A 22,467-nucleotide genomic window follows, 5' to 3' on the forward strand; every position below is an offset into this window, starting at 1 on the left:
ATCTCTTTTATCCAAATAACATCCTTCTCTCTCTTTAATTAAAACAACGTCAATTAAAAACGTCAACCAAACAAATAGAAAATTCATGCTCGCATCCAATCAAAGGCATAATAATATGAGCTAAATAAAAAAAAGAGGTCAGTCCAATTTCTATATTAAAACTGGTCTGCTCGATGTCAATCATAGATTTGTCAAAATGTCACCTATTATTCCTTACCAAAAATCTAACAAAATCCTGCCAAAGTCACGTAATGCAATCACTTTAATTTTAGAGTTCTCATAATCCGTAGCTTAGTGAGTTTCAATCCCACAGCATCATCGCTGCAATCTAACTAATGTACGGTGAGCGGGTCCTGGCAGTTTCTAGCTTCTCCAGCCTTTATAGACTGCAACCCCTATAATGCTTAGCCAACTATAGAGTTAAATGACTTGTAATCGGTTGCAGTGAACAGATGTTCCTTTTGACCCATTGCATGCAAAATCCTATAACATACACTGGTTTCTTTTCATTACTTAAAGAGGAAGTCCCACTCACACTTTTTTATTAATACAACTATAAAAACTGCATGTCGTAGTAATTTCCACAGAGCAACTCAAAGATCTGTGGGAAAAGATATTCCCATTTCTACCATAAAGCAATCAGCTAGCCATATTTGCGACTGGGATGTGGCTTCCAAGAACATGAGAAGTCAATACTAAACTACGGTGCATATGATGTATGTACTTTTTTTCCACCGTGGATACTTTGATTCATTTCTAGATTAGTTAATGGATAGAAGGATATTCCATTTAATATTTATGACCAATATTAAATGAAAATGACATTCCTAATTAATTATAATGACACTTTCTACTGTTGCAGTGATCCTGGATGTAGCAAGCTGTGACTTACATCTCTGGATGTAAACTTAACCTAGAGAACCTTTCTCTACTAACCTTTATTTAAACATATCCGACAAGAGGAACATTCTTAGAAACATGGTGACCCAGACCATATCAAGATTTGATTCATATGCATGCTCCGTTGCTCAAAAAAGAAAATAGGGCTAAACTATAGCAAGAAAATTTGTAAAAAAAATAAAAATTAATTATTGTTTACATGTTTACAGACGCTTGCCTGTCTCTAATTTCACTTCACATTCCACATTCCTGTATACTTCCTATATGACTTTTTTATTGCCAGCCCTTCACTCTTCTTTGCCATTTGATTTCAGGGCAGTACTATTACTGAATGACTTACACGTGATTTTTAGGAGACAACAGGGGATGACTGGATGCGTCAAATAGGCAGTGATGATGCTGTATTGTCTCAAGCAATGATAATCTGGTCAATTTCCTGACCATAGTGCAAGGCAGTTATTGGGGGAGCAAGCAGCTCCTTGCGTCACTTTAGCAACGTCTTCATACTTATTACTAGTGTTGCATTAGCATGGACTCTTCTGGGTATGACTAAGTAGGTCGTTGTAGATTTGAGAACGAAGAAACCTTGGATAGGAATCCCTCTCCATTAAGCTGTGTACCCTCAACTGGGCAAGGTCGAAACACGACAGAGTGGGGTGCTGCAAGTTTCTTCTTGTCATTTCACGAGTAGGGAAATCAATATTCACCTGAAGATAAAATCAAAATGTGACAATCTTAAAAGACAGAATGTATGGTGCTACTTTTGGTCTGCTTTCTTAGGATCAGCTTTTTGTCCTTGGCTGAAAATCACCTGTCTGGCCTTATTTCATGCTACTTAATACTGGACTGCATGACATCACAATGACATTGAAAGATGGGTGATGACATTACGTGCATGGATATATTTGTTATGGTCAGCTCTAGTATATCGATGTAAGAGTATGTGCGAATGAATGCATGGATATATTAATTAGAATGTGTCACTGTGCATAAGTGTCAATGTATTTAGACGATGTGTATTTATATCAGTGTGCATGTTTGTTTGTGTCTGTCTGCATGTGATGGGGACATTATTATGCCTGATGACCTATGATCAGACATGAAGATCTTGCCCTGATCTGTTGTATCCTCAGATCCTGGGAAGGCTCAAAGGCTCACTGCAGTCATGCAAGTCATATTCAACCTAAGCAACACATAGAACACATTTAAAGAGATTTTGTGGGATCTAAGATTGTTAGACACCCCCAGTTTTCCGTTGAAGAAGACTGACCTAGGTATTACTTAATTAATGCTGAACACTTTTTTGTTCTGTTTTTGTAGAAGCTGCCACTTAGTAAATCAAGCTTTCTGTTTAAGACTCATTTGGATAGTGAAGGAAGGGATATACCGTATTGGCTCGGATATAGGCCGCCCCCGTATATAGGCCGCACCCTAAAAGTTTGGTGCTTTTTTAAAGAAAAAGTTTTTTTTCTTTAAAAAAGCACCAAAAAAAACATGCTGCCACTCTGTCCCCCCCGAGATATGCTGCCACTGCCCCCCCCGAGATATGCTGCCACTGTCCTCCCTCCCCGCGATACGCTGCCGCTGTCCTCCCTCCCCGCGATACGCTGCCGCTGTCCTCCCTCCCCGCGATACGCTGCCGCTGTCCTCCCTCCCCGAGATCCGCTGCCGCTGTCCTCCCTCCCCGAGATCCGCTGCCACTGTCCTCCCTCCCCGCGATACGCTGCCGCTGTCCTCCCTCCCCGCGATACGCTGCCGCTGTCGCTGTCCTCCTCTGCCCCCCCCTCCTCGACTTACCGGAGCAGACTCCCGGGTGTCTTGCGGGGCCGGCGAGGGACATCTACGCAATACGCGTATGCAACTTCCGGTACCGGTACCGGAAGTTGCATGCGCGTATTGCGTAAATGTCTCCCGCCGGCCCCGCAAGACACCCGGGAGTCTGCTCCGGTAAGTCGGGGGTGGGCAGAGGTAAAACGCTTAGATAACCTCCCGTGCCGGCACCCCCCCCCCCCGTGGGAAGTGCTGGCAGGGGAGGCTGTCTGAGCGTATCGGGGAGAAGGATGCAGGTCCCCTGCACCGCTGCGGGGGATCTGTATCTTAACCCCGCTGCCTGCCCGGCGCCCGGGACTGCATGTCCCGGGCGTCGGGCGCTAGAGCCCGAATATAGGCCGCACCCCCACTTTAAAAACTTAAAGTGGGGGAAAAAAGTGCGGCCTATATTCGAGCCAATACGGTACATTTTGATAAAATAATAACTTCTGTATAAGTAGACAAAACTTGATTCTACGTTGACTTCTAATTTAGACTGAGCATCTTATTGTGTTATATGCTAACTATTTCAACCCCAAGCATGTAAAAACATTTGTTCTTACTTCTCTAGGAGCCTGGACATCAATGAATTCCTGGAAAATACGTCGTGCCTTGGCAGGCAGCTTATTGAGCGATCGGGTCTTCCTGAAGTCCTCACACGCTATCCAGAACTCTAGGTTCTCCTCACTGAACTCTGTCTGCAGGAAAGCACGGAACGCAGAGCGGCCATCTGTGAAACATTGACAATAGGGCAATGTGCTATTTACTGTTGCGTTAAAGGCAAATCCATTATCACTGTAAAGTTCTACTGCATCATTGGGGTGTTAATAAATTGACATTAAAAAAAATAACTTTTTTTCCCAGATTTTGCACCCCAATATGATTGTGCGAGATTACATTTGCACTTTAAACATGTTTAGAAATACACATATTGGAATACAGTTTATAGAAACATTTTTACTATTTATGTTTTAAGGCATTATTGTGTAAAAAAGGAATATATCTCTAGTAAAGATAGTTCTCCCAGCTCAGAATCCCATAAATGCATAGCTGAATAGCTCTGACACTCCCTATAGATATAATATCTTCATGGTTGAATGCCCTCAAACTATTTTGTATCTCTGTAAGCAGATCAGTAGAAGAATTATTAAACACTCATCTTACAGACAACATACAAGCCAGAAGGATTGTTTTTCCCTCAGAAATCTCATGGTGCTGCCACAACCACATGGGTAGGTGCATGCAAATAAGGTTAACAATTATGATCTTTGCCTCTATATCCACTTTATACATGGATCCTTTGAAAGTAATTGCCTGCTGTACAAGACAATCTTTAGACAAAACTCAGGGAAGAAGTGCAGTAGCCAGATCACTGCTCATAGACAACTGTTTTGTCCTTAATTGGACTCATCAGCACAATGTTGTGATACCAGCTTAATACTTGAGGCTTGGGGTAACCAAGAAATACCATTAAATAAGTTATGGTGGGTAAAGGTGATGGAAAACCCTTCCACTAAAATTTAGGGGGTAGTAGAAGTATTATTAAACACTCATCTACAGACACCAGACAAGTCAGAAGGCTTGTTGTTCCCTCAGAAATCTCATGGTGCTGCCACAACCAAAAGGGATTCTGGGTAGGCACATGCAAATAAGGTTAACAATTACCTCTATATCCACTTTATACATGGATCCCTTGAAAGTGTTTCCAGCACCTTTACCCACCATAACTTATGTAATGGTATTTATTGGCTACCCCAAGCCTCAAGGATTAAGCCAGTATCACAACCTCATGCTGATGAGTCTCATTAAGGATGAAACAGCTGTTCATGAGTGGTGAACTGGCTATTGCACCTCTTACCCGAGTTTTGACTAAAGGCTGTCCTGTACAGCGGGCAATTACTTTCAAAGGATCCATGTATAAAGTGGATATAGAGGCAAAGGTGATAATTGTTAACCTTATTTGCATGTGCCTACCCAGAATCCCTTGTGGTTGTGGCAGCACCATGAGATTTCTGAGGGAAAAACAAGCCTTCTGGCTTGTCTGGTGTCTGTAGATGAGTGTTTAATAATACTTCTACTACCCCATTAAATTTAAGTGGAAGGGTTTCCCATCACCTTAACCCACCATAACTTATGTAATTGTAAGCAGAACACATATATAATATGCTCCCGTAGCATTGTGTGGTAATTGTCTAATAATGATTCTGATAATACCTAGTTAGCGATTGAACTCAAAATCACTCAAGCTACAAAGTTACTAGTTCCTTCAAATTGCTCCTTGTTAATTTTCCGTTATCGTTGCACATATACAGTAGGGCTGCAACTAACGATTATTTTAATAATCGATTAATCGGCCGATTATTTTTTCGATTAATCGATTAATCGGATAAAAAAAACAATATGCAAATTTTTCGTTTATTTAAAAGAATTTTGCATTGTGCCCCCACCCCTTTGCACTGTGCCCCCACCCTCACTCTGCCCTGCATCCCCACCCCCACTCTGCCCTGCACCCAGTCTCACAGCCTGCCCTGCACCCAGTCTCACAGCCTGCCCTGCATCCCCACTCTGCCCTGCACCCAGTCTCACACCCTGCCCTGCACCCAGTCTCACACCCTGCCCTGCCCTGCACCCAGTCTCACAGCCTGCCCTGCACCCAGTCTCACACCCTGCCCTGCACCCAGTCTCACACCCTGCCCTGCCCTGCACCCAGTCTCACAGCCTGCCCTGCACCCAGTCTCACAGCCTGCCCTGCACCCAGTCTCACAGCCTGCCCTGCACCCAGTCTCACAGCCTGCCCTGCACCCAGTCTCACAGCCTGCCCTGCATCCCCACTCTGCTCTGCACCCAGTCTCACACCCTGCCCTGCCCCCCCACCCCCACTCTACTCTGCACCCAGTCTCACACCCTGCCCTGCATCCCAACCCCCACTCTGCTCTGCACCCAGTCTGCCACCCTGCCCTCCCACCCCCACTCTGACCTGCATCCAGTCTCCTGGCCCCACTCTGCCCTGCACTCACATCCTGCCCTGCATCCCCTGCCCCCCCACCCCCTGTGCCGCGGACCCCCCACCCCCTGTGCCGCGGACCCCCCACTGTGCAGCGCACCCCCCCCACTGTGCAGCGCACCCCCCCCCCACTGTGCAGCGCACCCCCCCCACTGTGCAGCGCACCCCCCCCCACTGTGCAGCGCACCCCCCCCCCCACTGTGCAGCGCACCCCCCCACTCACTGTGCAGCGCACCCCCCCACTCACTGTGCAGCGCACCCCCCCACTCACTGTGCAGCGCACCCCCCCACTCACTGTGCAGCGCACCCACACGCACACTCTGCCGCGCGCACACACGCACACACGCACACACGCACACACGCACACACGCACACACACACACACACACACACACACACACACACACACACACTCTCTGCCGCGCACCCAGTCTCGCACATAAACATTCGCACAGACAATAGACATAAAGAGTACTTACCTCCGCTACGAACTTGTTCCACTTCCAACTTGATAGTAGACGCGCGTCACATCCGTCGTCACGTAGCTTGAAGAAGGCGGAGACTGCAGAGCGTGGAGCAGAAGCGGGGAACGCTGGCGGAGGTAAGTAAAAGGAGCCTAGTGCTCCAACGACGAATCGATCACTCGATTAATCGATAACGGAAATCGTTATCGATGATTTCCGTTATCGATTATTATCGATTTTATCGATTCGTTGTTTCAGCTCTAATATACAGTATATGATGTAGGGGGATGTTGCGAAACCTTACAGACTGAAAAATAAACTTTTTGTTGAAAAGTATCCAATATGCAGAAGCACTGTATCCTTGGTAGTCTGAGAAGGCTGGTTACATTTTCCTGTCATTATATAAAGAGTATAATAAATCAATTTGCATAATCTTTATTGTCATTACAAGTTCAGAGCATAGATATGTGTCCTGACACGCACTACATACTGCTTGTGTGTTATATTTAACACGCACAAAATATATTATTTTGGTGTTTCACTGTATAGTTACATTTTTGGTCTATTTCTGAATTTGTTCTGGTAAAATACAATGCAACTGCTGGATTACAGAACAAAAACGGCCAGCCATTCAATATATCCTTCAGTATTTTGGGATTTTACTGATCACTGCTGGACAGAATGTTTATAAAACAACATGATGAGCTAGAATTGGGTCACTCAAAACTCATATAGCATTAAAGGTGGCCTTCACCCAGCTTCCTAGCCCTCTGAGACTCTTGGGTGTTGTAGTCCATTGCCCCTGGTATTCTGGATGCTGTGAACCACAGATTACATGATACTCACACAGCTTTCTGTCTGTTTTAGACTTTGGCGTTGTAGCCCACAGCGGTGGTGGGTTTCCCCTGGAGCTCTGGGTGCTATGACTTTTAAACTCCCTGGCTGCCTGAGACTTGAGGATGTTATAGCTGAAAGGCTAGGCTGTTTCTTGTGACCTAACTGTATTACTGAAAACTGTAACTCACAGTACTGACAAGGTTAAAAAAGAGCCTATTAATACAAAAAAAGGTAATTGGACTTGGCATCCCCAAAGGAGGTAATGTGCACTCAAGTGGAAATCCTACCGTAACACTGACTTACATTTATGAGACAGGAGCAAGTCAAAAGAACGAGCCCATCTCCTGGCTTCCTCTGCTGTCAGTCTTCTGCAATGAAAGTAAATGACACATTAAAGGTTAGGATTCTAGTGACCATGGAAAAATAGAATCAGACATTTACCCGGTGCGCATCTCATAAATTCATAGTGCAGCCTGATATCGAGCAAACTAGGGAGATTGGATGTTGGGAAAGAATGAGCATCTGATATAAGGTGGTGATGCCTACAGGTTCATGGCTGGCGATTAATAATTCTGTTAACAATTCTTTGGGGTCAAGGTGCTTGCTTGCGGTTTTTTTTTCCAAAAGTAATGCTATTAGAGGGCAGCGTAAAACCTAATGCAGCTTGTGTAGTAACAGAGCATTATAACAGATGTACTCGTTGCTACATTTAACCTCTTCAAGCCTGTACATGTTTGGGCTCACAATGCATTGCCGTTAATGGGTTCAAGGAGTATATTACCATATGCAAATAAACAGATTGTATAGATCTGAGCGCATGCCCACACACACAGACAAATAATTACACTATTTTTCATTTTAAAACATTTTTAACTGTTTATTCATGTGACTTTTAGAGCTGTAAAGCCCTGTAATAAACCCACACTCAAAGATGGACCCTCCATTCCAAAGGGTGACACCTAACAGGTATTGAATTACACAAATACATGCATTGCCCAATTGGGCTATCATGCTCATGGGAGATCAAAAATCTTCCATGTACCCTTCCCATTTACACTATAGATACATGTGTCGCATGACACAGCATCCATAGTGTCTTGTATCCAACACTTCCCTCTGATGTAGTTTAACCACATCAGCCATGTTTTACAGGACACATATAATTTTTACATATTGCTGACAGCCCAGGTACAATTCTGCCCTGTAGTATGGGGGATATATAACTTACCAATTGGTTCCCTTTCAACTACCTATTTTTTATTATCTATACATTATCTATACATTCCACACTCTGCAGGGCAGGATTTTATCTGGGCTGGTCAGCAACATGTAAAATTTTTATGTGTTCTGGAAAACATGCCTGATGTGTCACCCTAGTCTGACCTTCGGCATAAAATATCATGTCCTGATGTCCGACACATAAGATGCCACGCAAGGAAGAGAACCTTGTTGATGTAAATTCTGTGGGTGATTGGAATAAAAAAAAGCTTAACAGAACTGTGGTAAATAAGTAACGTAGAAGTAGACATTTTCAGTAATACGTGTCATTATGTATGAGTAAGGCTGTCTTCAAAAGAGTCAGGCAGTGCATGAGTTCAATGCTCAATGACTGATTAAATGAATCAACAAATGATTCGAAAAGCAGTTATTGTAGCCCACTCATAGCAATGCAGAGATAATGCTTTTCAGTGTTTCCATATGTGGGCTACGGATACAATTTCTCTACTGATTCCGGAAATCATACTGTAATTTTATTTAAGGGTGCCGTTCCACTACATAAAAATGATTGTACTCTGTAGCCTGTTAAGTAAATATACCTTAACGGTGGCATATTCTAGCCTAGGCATAGGGTGGCGGGTGCAGGAGGGCAGTACCCACCGATATGGTGTCATATCATAGAGCTGAACCGCAAGCCAGGCCACAGAGAGGCTGTTGGTGAGGCAGAGGACAGTGCCCAACATAAATTACATTCGAGCACCTTAGCATTTTATAACATCTGCCATTTTATTCTTGTGTATCACATGAAAACAATGCAGAAGCGTTTGGTAAAAACCTATCTGCGTCTGCTTTTGTGTGACATGACAATTCACACTTCCAGGCATACAATATGAATGAGGCATTCTTGATTGAATTACTATTTCCTGGAAGGATTTGGGCATTCAGCAATAATTAACTAAATAATGCCACATTTAGTCGCAAAAGTTATTCATTCAGAAAAGTAGATGCAACCGATCATAATAGTGCAATTGGAATTCCAACCCTGATTGAGACTCAGCGAGCCCTAACGTTTTCTGATTGAGAATCTATAATATACTAGTAGAGTATGCCGGCAGCAGCACACCTTGGCAGAGAAATACAATTTTAAACTTATCCAGGCGGTGGCCTGAAAAATTCCTGTAAAATTCCCTACATCACGGGGGCATGATGGGTTTTTACCAAGCTATCCCGGCCCATAAAGAAAATGTGAAAAATCATTGCATTAATGTGTAATAAAAAAATCGTCTAGTTTCCTTACCATTGTACAGCGCATGTGAAATTAAGAAAAAAAAATGTAATAAAAATAAAACTACAACCACGGTAATGGTTACTCGGCGGCATCACAGTGTGAAGAGCTACGGGACTAGATATGTACCTTGATATGGGGTTGATTTCTAATGGTAGTATTCGTGATGGCAAAATGGTATGCATTAAATCACCAGACACATGCAGAGGCTTTATCACCAGTCCAGAGGTGATGGTTACTTTTGCCATTTGTGGGGACTAAATGAAGCGTGCCACTTTTTATGAGCTTTTTGTCCACTAATTTACTTTTTGGCATGTCTGTCACATAATGGACGATGTTGGCACAAAACTACCTGTACATTAATGCAATCATTGTTTTGCACATTTGTATGAATTATTAAAATTGAGAGCGATGATAACAAGTCGCACATTAAACTTCAAGATGTCGTCGATTTCCTTGGCAAAAGTAAGCAAATAAAGGAGGTAAGGAATCGAAAAGTGTCATTCCTTGTGTCCTTATCTGCAAGTCTATTCCTAGAATTTCCCGAGTGGGACCTTTTGTAAATTCAGAGCAGGATTGTTTTAGACAAGCCCATAATGGCATAAAGGTATGTTGTTTTGCTTGCTATCTTAAATCTACAAAGCTATTCAATGGATTTCTGGGTAAAACGCAAGAATATGAGACGGTGGCAGGCCACGTTTTGTGGTATTTTCCTTGTGAATTGAGGCAGGTCGCTTCTGTTGCTCAACAATAACCTTTTATAAAAGGTATAACATCTCAACACATAGATCTGGTGGCACTGCTAGCTATTATCGTCAATCTAAAAGAAAGTTGCTTTAATTGTCAATAAGTTACACCCCAATATATATTTCCTGTGGAACAATACGATTTGACGGTCCATGTTGAGAAATAAAAGTGGCCGCATTTTGTCAAACATTGTCAATGTGTATCAGGTTTTGTTTGCTTTCTCTAATGGTCTTAAATCTGACCTGAACGTGGTAACTTTCCATGCATTGCTGGGACAGGGGTGCAAAACACACTAAGAGTGTATGCGAATCTGAGTTTTATGAAACCATGAAGATGTATCTGGAAGTGACGGCACATAAAACACCAAAGGCTACTCACTTTAATCCTTGATTGTTTTTGCCATCATGTTGCAGTGCTGAGAAATCACTCAGAGAGTCAGACTTCTGCGACAGGCAGCTCAGGTGAGTCCGGATTCCTCTGCTCCTACTGAGAAACATAGAGACGACAGGATGAAGACCAACAATAAATTATACTGAAAAATGTTTCAATATAAAAAAAAATAGTGGTGATGGCTATAAAACAATTATGGTACCAATCGAGTGAACAAGAGCTTTCGTTTGCAACACTCCTCCGGTACTGAGAGAGTTAAAAGGCTTCCATGAATCTAATTTGATGTTTCTGGAAGTATTAGATTGCTGAACCTACTAAGTGAATAAATTGCTAAGCTAACCTAAGGTTAGGTTGCTAAGTGATAATTAAGGTGGTAGGGTTGCCATTTTTTCAGCACTCAGCGTTGTAAGACATTGTGACACAACAAACACAACCTGAGCGAATGATGGAGGCCAAAAGGGACAGCAGAACGATGACCAAGACACTGCCAGCTTCCTCTGTCGTTATACCCAAACCCCTCTGGACAAAAAATAATGAGACAGTCATTTGGAGATAAAGGACGCCATGTGGAAGTTTGTCCCTAAGGTTTTCTTGCATATACAAATAAGCATTCAAATAATAACTAATTAAATAAATACATTGACCTTGACGCAAAATAATATCATATTTGAAGACAAAGCCGATAATAAACACCAACCAAATTTAACAAGACAAGGTGGCAAAACATCCCCCACAATTAAATATAGTATAATAGTCAATATTATATTATTATAGTATTATAGAGTAGTAGTATAATATAGTCAATAACACACACCTATTCTCCTTTAGGGTACAATACAAAAAATAAGGTTATACCAACTAACCTTGCTGCCAGTTGCCAAAGACATCACCTCCAAAATCTGCTGATCTATGGAATTCAGTCAAATACTGGAAATGTTTTTATATATCAATGACCTTGAAAACAACTCGGACAACCCTTCCTGACACATAAAACACATTAAACCCTCATAGTTTACTATATTCTACAAAACACATTAACACACAAATCCTGAAGTAAACGAATTACAGTCAGGGTATTATTTATTTGCATATCCCTAATCCATTTAGAAATAAAATCTGAAAAGGAACTTCTTTGGCAGACTAACTGGTGCCTCCAGCCCTATCTCATCATTCCTTTCTATGCATCTTTGAAAGAAGTTAAAAAAAAAACAAGTTTGATCTTTTCTTCAAACAATACACAAAAAAATAATTGTGAGATATATGTGTGGCACAATTGTTGGCACCCCTATGAATTCAAAGGAGAATAATATATCAATAATTAAGCAGTTCCAGTCAACTGGAAATTTGAAGATGTGTGTCTATATTGTCTCAACTCATAGTGAGGATGATGGTTCGAGCGGCCAAAAAATCCACAAGGATCACAGCTGGAGAATTGCAGTAGTTAGTTGTCTCATGGGTTCAGAAAGTCTCTAAAACTACAATCTGATGTCACCTACATCATCGCAAGTTGTTTGCAATGGCTTCAAGGGGAAAAAAGCCTGTATTGTCATCCAAAAACGAATTGAACTGTGAGACACTACTGGAACTTGAAATGGGATCGGGTTCTATGGTCAGATGAAACCAAAATAGAGCTTTTTGGTGGGTTTGGCGCATATGGAAAAAGTACCTCATGCCCAGGTTAAATATGGTGGTGGCTCTTTAATGTTTTGGTAGCTCTTTTTCTGCCAAAGCACCTAGACATTTTGTTAGGACACATGGTATCATAGACTCTATGAAATAGCAACAGATATTAAATGAACAACTGACTGCCTCTGTCAGAAAGCTTAAAATGGGCAGGACAATGATCCAAAACATACATCAAAGTCAAAACACAAAAATGATTTACTGGCAAAAAAATCAAGGTCTTACCATGGCCATTCCAGTTCCCTGACTTGAAGCCATAGAAAACCTGTGAGGTGAACTGAAGAGGAGAGTCCACCAGCATCGACTTCAAAATGTAGAGGCTCTGGAGAGATTCAGTGTAGAGGAATGGTCTTAGATCCCTCGCCATGTATTATCCAACTTCATCAGAGCTTTTTTGTTGGCAAAGGGAGGTAGCGCAAGGTTTGGACTAAAAGGGTGCCAATAATTGTGCCACACATATTTCACTTTTTTGGATAAACCTGTGTTGTGTTTGCAATTACTTGATATCCATGACAGCAGAGTACTTTTGTGTATTTTTTTTTGAATAAAAGATCTAAAGGTTAAACAAGAAAGATAATTTCCATAGCATTCTTTGCTCATATTTAACAAGAGTGCCAATATTAGTGGAAGGCACTGTCCGTGTGTCTTCCGTATACACTTCCTTTCCATGGTCACTTGGTTTGTATGAGGAGCTAACGTCATGGGAGAAGGCACACACTTAATAGCAGCTGATGCCCACATCATCCACTGTAGAAGTTACCCACCACCCAAGTGAACATCTCAGACTGGAGACTCCATAAAAGCTAATTTAGCAGCTTCTTAGGCCAATGCAAGTAGATATTGGTTTGGGGGATCATTGGTGCATATTAGGCATTTAGTCAAATGTGCCTCAAAGCATAGCTTCATGTTTTTGTAGTTTGTGTATAATTAAACCCATCACATGTGGTAGTAGCCTTATTATTTTTCCAGTAGATATTTAGGGCAGGTAATAAATGTTATTTTTTGCTTTTGAAAGACAGATAGTAGCTGTGATTGATAAAAAACGAAACCATAGATATTTACAAATAATCCACATAAAATTATTTTGATGCCAAACAATTCCAGATAAAAAAACACTTATTTTACTAATCCTGTTCCACAGTTTACTAAACTCTTTTCTATTCAAATGCACATAGCCAGATCAAAGACATAAATGTAAGGCTAAAGATAGCCAAGAGAACATAAAGACAGAGATCAGAGCAGATACATGCGCTCCAGGGACTCACGCCTCCAATCAAAGACATGCTAAAATGGCAGACATAAGTCTGCAGATTGCTAACTTTTATAGGTTTGTATAAATCAAAAACTTGGTTGTGTTGAGTGACGATAAATACAGATTATGCAGCACTTATATTTATTATTAATGTATCAGTGAGATGTCTCCAGGGGTTCACTGTTCATGATTCTAACATCTGAGAAAAAGTAATTTCACAGTAATCTACAGAAGGAAATCTAGCACAGCGGAACCCTTAAACTCCTTAAAAATGGTTCTGGAAAAAGATCAAACATCATCTTTCTTAAACACCATCAATAGTCACCATAATCCTAAAATGACAAGTAGTCCAAACCACCATACATGTTTCTATTCTAAACAGGCAAAATAAATTGTCAATATTTGCCAAACAATTTAATTTATTTAAAAAATATCAAAGGTCATTTGAAAGTTGTTAAATCTTAAAACAAAATAATGAGTATTTTGTAAGTTATACACTCTTTATTCCATCCGATGGATTCACAGCTGGTGTTTCATTGTTGTTCTAGCAGTGAGTGGCCTAGTTTCATTTAAGATCAGCATAGGGATCAACAATGATTGTCTGTAACAATGGTGGGTGAAAACAAAGGTCTCTAACGGCAGAAGACTGTCTGCTCTCAGCTGTAAACCAAATGCATCTGTCTAGGAAAAAGCACATGCTGTTTTTTTCAAAAATCCAGGAAAATGTAGGTAAGCATTAAATGCAAGGGTAATATGCATGTACAACTTTAAGGAGCTAAGAACAATCAGTACAGTCTCTTCATTTTGTTACCATATGATCTCCAGACATTTACTGAGATAAAACTTTGAAGGTCACCAATATTTTGTACTGGGTAGTACACAATACCTATGGGTATATTATATATCTATCAAACTATAGGACTGGCTGGTTCAGATACATTTGTACAAACATAACATATGGTGTTCTGCAGTTTCCTGGTTAACTTATATACACTATATGGGCAAACGTATTGGGACACACCTCTTAATTATGGAATTCAGGTGTTTCAATTAGACCCATTGCCACAGGCGTATAAAATCAAGTACCTAGCCATGCAGGCTGCATTTTTTTGTGAAATGTCACCCCTGCTAAATATTCCACAATCATCTGGAAGGCCCTTGTCTATTCCGCCATGACTGTGCCCCAGTGCACAAAAAAAGGTCCATAAAGACATGGTTGGATGAGTTTGGTGTGGAAGAATTTGACCGGCCACACAGAGCCCTAACCTCAACCTCATCAAACACCTTTGGGATGAACTGGAACAGGGATTGCGAGACAGACCTTCTCATCCAACATCAGTGCCTGACCTCACAAAAGCTCTACTGGATAAATGGGCAAAAATCTTTTACATCAGAAAAAATGGGCAGACACGATGGGCCAAATGGTACTTATCAGCCGTTAAGTGATATGTTTCAAAATGATGGTATGTATAAAGAAAATTGCTACTTTAAGTTACTTTATGTTACTTTATGTAATATAGCCACAGAAGACGGCTTCATTTTTTTTCCTGTTCCGCTGACATCAGTGAATGATCCTGCTGATGTCAGTGGGCGGTTCCCAATGGTGTCAGGAGCGTTCCCGAAGACGCCGGGGGCAGAAACCCCGCCACTTAAAGGGGAAATGGACGTGATGTGTCAAGAGGATTCAGGTGTCGACCCGGGGAACCGGGTATGCTGATACAGAAAAACCACCCTTTATAGCATTTTAAGTATAATTAAGATGAATCAAACAATGTTGCCAATGCTGCACGGATAAAGATTTAGCAGCACATCTATATATAATTGAGACTTCCGTAAATGTGCCTTAAAAGTCTAGGATGCTTCTGGAGCACACAAACTAAATCATACTATTTCCAGGAATGGATCCAACTCTATCATTATGGCGATAAAAACAAAATGAGTAATATGCTGAAATCCGTTTACTACCTGGTGGATTAATGTTGCCTTTTCACCCGTTCCAGCTATTAATACACAGCTCCAGTGTGTACCCATTGCCAAGAACACTGGCCTAAAATTAGGAAGATGACATTTTCTGGCATACTGAATTTATTCTGACAAATATCCTGCTTGAAATTGTCTGACTAACCTCAGAGAATCGCTTTCCTTTTTTAACAATTTTGTTATAATACTTTGCAAACAACAAGAAGCGGAGAAGAAAATGAAGAAGAAACCTTTCTGTTGCTATAAAACGATTAAAATGGATCTAAACTAGGACTGGATTAACCGGCTGAGAACAGGCGCTGATTAGTAGCTAGGGGCGAGTACCCAACCAGTAGAGGCTGATATTTGTGTCATTCTGGAGGACAAATGCAATTCATAAAAGCAAAGTAGACTAAAAGAGAAAAACAAGCACATCTTCTAACCAGATTAACAGCTCTATGAACCAGGTATGCGCAGGTATATGTATGTTTGATTACGTTCATTCAAGTGCCAAACATACACCACACACCAGGCAAGGCAATGCATACCACAAACAGCGATGGCATTTGCAAAACAAATTAGTGGCCAAGCTTCTTCTATGGCACCCTCCGTGCGAGTTCCTGGAGAAAGTCCATACAAAAACCAATGGTAGGAGAGAAATTTCTTCTCCACATGGTCTTTGAGTCCATTTTCCAGAAATAGAAACAAAGCCTGTGCAAAAGGACACTACCATAACAGATGTAGTGAGGTTTTATCCACCATGATGAACCGTGGGCAGTGTCTGAACCTACACAGCCCCCTAGTATGTAGAAATGTCCTCAAGGGGATGCCTCCTTAATGTTCATCCATGCCATGACTTTGTGTCTATTAGTCAGTTTGATCGATGGCACATTAGTCCAGACTCTCTGTCATGTGGCCCTGGAATCTGTTTCATTATGTCCTTGGTTCTGATGAGCTTATAGATCACTATAGGGGACCACAAGTCTGCTTTAATTACCTTCACAAACTTGGAAACATCCTGGTAAAACCAGGGTGAATGCTAGTTGTAAGGGATGGAGGTGTCCCACTGGTCCCATTTGGGCTCTTCCAAGTAAAAACAAGACATGGAGTTCCTGGCAGAGCCATTTGTAGTGTCTTCCAGGATCTCCACGCCACTAAATTCAACGCATGAACCTCCCCACAATGGAATCATCCTAGCTCTAACTTTCAGTTTCATTCCCTTCAACCTTCTAATAGATTGTAAGCTCTTAACAGCAGGGCCTTTTCTCCTTCTGTCTCATTATGTCTTAGCATGTGCCATTGTTAGGATACAGTCATCTTTAATATTACTGTTAATGTTCCATCGCTTTATAAATAAAATGTAATGTGCATGTATAGAAGAACCATTTTACTTTTTGGGAGTAAAACCTATACACTATTATTATCATTATTCTCTAAGCCATTTGTTATACTATTTGATTATTTTTTGTTATTTTACTGCCATTCCTATTCTAGATATTTTAGAACAATGGCTTGATATTGTCCAAAAATCTACTTGCCTGCTGTAAAACCACCCAACATAATAACAGGGCTTCATGATTTATATGACACGTTATTTTGTTTAGTGTAACTAAAAGAGCTCACCTAATATTATTTTATTCGTGCATAGACTAGAGAATTCCAGTATAAACTGCAAACATGGATACATGAAAATAAAGCAGTGACCTATTTCTTAATAAAATATAGCTCCACATGAATTGAAAAAGCACAAATTATGTCAAATGACGCCTTTTCTGAAAAAAATTAAGGAGAGGAAAATAATTCAACCTGTTTTTCTATAAAAAAAATAAAATAAAAAAAATAAACAGTGATTGTGCAGCAAATTTAATACCTTCTATTCACAGCTTGCTTCTGTTACAGTTCGGTTGCTTTCACAAGTATCTAGTAGAATTCAAAAGAAGCAAGGACTCATTTGCTTTCCACAACAGCAATTTAAGGGGAACTGTCGCATCAGACGTTATTATTTTTATTTCACATGGTTTTTACGTTGTTCAGATTTATGTTTAAATCTGACATCCACTAAAAGCATAATCAGGGTAATTCCTGGTTATGCTTTTAGTAAAAGTAGAGGCACATAAAGTAAGGGAATTTAAATATGCATAGGGTAGGTATAGAGCTATGCAGAACCGCCTGGGGCTTGGAGACCTGCTTTCCACCGTGGCCCTACTACGTGGAGCACCTCGTTCACAGCAGACAGTGTCAACCATGATTCACCTAGGGCTTCATCGAAAAATTAAAACATGAAGGGCCAAGACAAGAACTGATTAAGGTCTGAGTCTTTGCATCATGAAAAGTCAACAGACTAGATGGACCAAATGCTTCTTATCTGTTAACTTAGACAAATGTTAATGTATTCCTCTGGATAACTCAATGAAGACTACTTTGGAATCCCACTATCCTCTGGAGTAGGCTTTTACAAATTTAAAACACTATGTTTTGGTGAGATGACAGCTCTTAGATAATGCAGAAGATACAAATACAAGCTCTATTGTTTATGGCAATCCTTTAATGTAAGCTGTGATCAATCTGTATAGGTGTAAAAAATATAATAATAAATAATAAATATAATTAAAGATAGATAGATAGATAGATAGATAGATAGATAGAGGAAATAAATATCTGAAATGATACTTCCACTTTTACTTCATCCTTATAATTACTGCAGAGGTCGGCTTTTTGTCTCTACCTAGACACCAGTGTCTGTAGAAAGGCTTGTGAAAGTGATTTGTGCCTAGAAGTCATTTAGTTGAATATCTATCATGGAGCTTAAAGATGCCTTATCTTTGCTCTTATTGGAGCTCCAAGCGTTACATTTGTTTCGGAACCAGGACATGACTTGTCAAAACATATTTGGCAGACGATATGTAAACTAACAAACAGCTCCTGCTGAAGGCATACTGCAGCCAGATAATTAGGAGTTGTCAGCAAAATAAAATTATGTGACATAATTAGAGTGATTAATGAGCCATATTTCTCATCAACCATTCCCCTTATGAGCCAACCCAAAATAAAATGCTCCCTAGATTACATGTTTTGTTTACATCAATTAAGGTTCGGCCAAGAATGACAAATAAACTCATGCATGATCCCCATGCATTTTACCTTTAAAAGAACCAAAATCAATAGCTTTAAGTTGCCTTTGTCTATATTTTGGCTGATAGAGAGATGGATTTGTGACAGCGGAAATGTACTTCGAAACGAATTTTTTTTTTAAAGATGCATTATCTATTTTTATCCTACGGTACCTGCTGGTTTAACAGGAAATCTGAAATTTAAAAGTGATGTCATATACTGACCTATAAGCTCAACATTTCAATGCCCTGTCCTTCCTTGCTGTCTGCACAGATGGCCACATATGAGGGTCTCATACAGGAGGAGATTTGTGGTTTCACAGCTAGTTCCCTGAAATCTGATAATCTCTTTCTATTAACCCTGCCATTATTTGAAATTACAAAAATCACTTTTTATAGAAAAAAAAAGAAAACGAAAAAAAAACCCCAACCCATCAGCCATAGTAAGCACCGGAGCCATCTTGATATTCTTTGTTTAAATGAAATCAATTTTGAGATTTTAGTTTTTTTTCTGCCACTGATACCAACGAGCCATGATGATGAAAAGACACAGTGGGGAGATCCGAGTGGGAATGCTACGTGAACTTGGTTACCACCTGGGAGATGGGATCCCCATAATGCAGGATTCTGTCTTCTAAAACTTGGTACATTTTAGAACACAGACCCTGCAATATCTGAAAACATAGAATGCAGGCCTGGTCATGTTATAATACAATTCCTTATTTAAAATGATCATTAGCCCACCAGATGTCCTAGGCAAGAGGTCCTTTAACCTTTCTAGAGATTACAAAAATTGTTCGACACTCTGGCCAAGCGTAATAATACTTGTAGTCTATCATAGCTAGAATATTATTATTATTATCTTTTAGTTACATCTGCAGTGCATCTTACCGTCCCTACATTCAAAGGATCTGACAAAACACAACTAGAATATGACAGACTAAGACAAACCGACATATTGGGTAAAAACGGACCTGCTCACAAGTTTACAATGATCTGCTGGCCCACAAGAAGTGATTGACATTGTATTATTTGTCAAAGGCTGCCTGAGCATGGTGGGAGCTGTAGACCACCTCCGCTGCAGTGACAGAGATTGCAGACAGATCCCTTACAGTGTGTGATTTCTATAGATCCCTAACATCGTTAACAAATAATTGTTACTTCTGCACCCCCGTGATATGGGGTATTGCTATATATATATATATATATATATATATGACAGTTTAATGATTTCGGTTAGAGAATGAACCTTTACATAGTCATTGTTAAAGCACTGCATTGTTCTGCCGCTGCTACCGTTTAGCTGAAGGATCTCGGTCAACTAAGATTTTATAATCGCCTCAACTGATCTTGCACTAAAGATAATTAATTAAACTGAAGGGCTTCTTTATAGAATGCGCATTCTGTGTGGACTGCACCGAATGAGGGATGTGTCATTCTCTGCAGGGAATTGAAAATGACAATACAGTAGATGCAATTACGCCCCATTCTTTCATTAATACTGATACAAACAACACATTAACTAGCACCGATGGGTCGGCAGTGTTTGCTTCTGTTTATGCATGCATTGCCATCTGCATATATCTGGGGTTCCGGGTTTATGAAGACTGGCAATTAATTTTTTTACATCGACTGGACACTAGTTGTAATGATGCAAAATGTGATATGATCTGTGGTGTGTGATGAGGAACGTACACATAGGGTTAAGGTCAGAACAGAGAGAGGGAACATAAATATTGATGGAGTCGCAGAAGGTATGGTTCTTACCCTATATTAGACCCACATGGACGTGCCGGCTTTCCATTTTCGTGACCCCCTAGTTCAGCATCCATTTCTTCTGCTGAACGAGCCGGACAGCTCAGGCTGAGAGAACGGAGCTTGGTGCTTTGATGCATTATCCAGAGAGGACAGACCCCTGCCTGAGAAATAATCCCCCCACACCAAGCCTCCTGTCCTTGTTTGTGTGACAGCTCAATCTCAGCCCTGTTAATCCTGCCCAGGCGTCTGGTCAAACAATGCAACGCATGGTGGGACAGCTATCTATACACTAACATACTGCTGCTATTCCTTGCATTGTGTGATGATGCTCGGAATTCGACTTGCTGCATGGGTACCAAAACACTAACAGTCACATGATGTCTGTTCTATGCATAACCTCTCCTCCTCCCTTATACCCCTCTTTACCATGTTCTTCCAGCTTCGACAGTGACTGATGGCATTGACACCGATAGAAGGTTTAGTTATTATTACCAAGCTCATCGAGGCGTAGGGAAATGGTAGAAAGAAAACTCAGAAAGAAAGACCTGAAAAAAAGCTAAAAAAATAAGATTAGACACAATTAAACACAAATAGAACATCATAGTACTTGCTCCAGAATATACATATACTCAGTGAAACAATATTGTGTTATTTTTTTTAAAGTTTCTTTTTGTCTAAATATAAACTTTAAATTCAGATTAAGTAACATTTGGATTGTGGAAAACATTCAGTTTACTATCATGCCTATAGCCTAACAAGTTAGCACCCTACTTGATCAGATGGCCGCCTAGAATGAGCTGACTTCCTAATTAGGGACGTAATCTGTGGGTTGAAGTGTTTTGGTGGGCATCCCTTAATGCGGACCCTAAGGCTGAAGCATAATTTAGCCCCAGGTCTCTGGAACTCAGAGGCACCCTTAGGCTCATGCTATGCGTGCACCACTCTTAGATACCGCTGTAACCCAAATGCACCCAAGGTGCTTATGCTCAGTACTGGTTTCCTTCCAACTTAAACATTATGATTGTGTTGGCAGCATAAAAAGAACTCATCTTTCAGGTATCTTCCAGCACTATGAATGCTCAACATCAACATCCCATAAAATCATTCGACCCAATGCAAAGGAGCTGAGGAGCACATTCTCACAAGTCGCAGCACTCACTTCCATTGTCCCACCTAGACAGTCCAGTTCAATTGACATAGGCTGAGATGACACATGACTATGACAATTAGATATGGAGGAACTTCTGAATATTTTGATTAGTAATCCCCAAAACCCAGCGCTGCCTCCCAGTGCCTATGGAATGACACTTCCAGAGCTGTGCTTTTTCCACAATGAACAAACTGATCGAAAGGACCTGAACCTTAATTTGTTTGATGTTTCAGATATTTGTGTTGCTTTCTTCCCCTGCCTTTTGATTTATTCATTATTAATTATGCAAAGACATATAGTTTAAAAGTCCAATCAGCGGTATAATAAGTAGATGTTTTTGTCTTGATTTGCACGTCACTCTCCCTTTTCTTCACGCCCCCCCCCTCTTTCTGGGTGCATAACAGCCCTCTCTTTATGTCCTTTCATACATCCTTCCAGTTACTGCCTCTAACATTTAATTGCTTGACCTACGTCATAATGATAGATAAAGTAACAATAGACCAACCAGCAGCTGGAGCAAGCCGTGCCAAAACAACCAGCCAAACCCATATTGCTTTGTTTCACCAGGAACCATGGTTTGAAACTTTAAGGGAAGTGTGGATTAGTATGGTACAAAGTTTGTAAAATTGGTCTTTATTTCCATAACAACAAATAGTATGTTTTTTTAAGTAGTCAATCAGTTTTTTTCAGGAGAAAGGATACTTTACTAACTATCCACCCATATCACTTTTTAGAAAACTCCCTGTTTTTATATGGCAAGCATGTGTCTTTTTTTGTGATCTGTAAGGTTTGATTGCTATCTCAGTAACACTTTTTATTAACATGAAACCGTACATTGAATACCAGTTTTTTACGTTTTTGTGAGTTTTATGACACATACTGACATATTTTGTATTTTCTA

The 22,467-nt window shown here is 40.5% G+C and overlaps 1 protein-coding gene across 2 annotated transcripts; it reads right to left on the bottom strand.

Moving 5' to 3' along the window:
* Positions 1-892: 892 nt before the first annotated feature.
* LOC128500156 (regulator of G-protein signaling 8-like) lies at positions 893-20,751 on the bottom strand. Of its 2 annotated transcripts, none has more exons than XM_053469196.1 (5): positions 20,426-20,751; positions 10,643-10,747; positions 7,318-7,382; positions 3,273-3,439; positions 893-1,607 (listed from the first exon to the last, which is right to left on the bottom strand). In XM_053469196.1, the coding sequence occupies exons 1-5, from the start codon at positions 20,551-20,553 to the stop codon at positions 1,425-1,427; spliced, it is 648 nt and encodes a 215-aa protein (XP_053325171.1). In that variant the 5' UTR covers positions 20,554-20,751; the 3' UTR covers positions 893-1,424. The 2 variants fall into 2 exon arrangements, with proteins under 2 accessions (XP_053325171.1, XP_053325170.1); XM_053469195.1 differs by having other exon boundaries at positions 10,643-10,750.
* Positions 20,752-22,467: the final 1,716 nt, after the last annotated feature.

The sequence above is a fragment of the Spea bombifrons genome, chromosome 6 (assembly GCF_027358695.1).
Source record: "Spea bombifrons isolate aSpeBom1 chromosome 6, aSpeBom1.2.pri, whole genome shotgun sequence".
Taxonomy (NCBI): domain Eukaryota; kingdom Metazoa; phylum Chordata; class Amphibia; order Anura; family Pelobatidae; genus Spea; species Spea bombifrons.

Bases quoted from the DNA above. Each gene is read 5' to 3' on its own strand.
- LOC128500156 (XM_053469195.1), bottom strand. From the start codon at position 20,553: ATGCATCAAAGCACCAAGCTCCGTTCTCTCAGCCTGAGCTGTCCGGCT. The intron at 3,440-7,317 runs GTAAGTCAGTGT...AATGTTTCACAG, and splicing joins CTTGCTCCTGTCTCATAAAT to ATGGCCGCTCTGCGTTCCGT. The intron at 1,608-3,272 runs GTAAGAACAAAT...TTTTATCTTCAG, and splicing joins ATGTCCAGGCTCCTAGAGAA to GTGAATATTGATTTCCCTAC.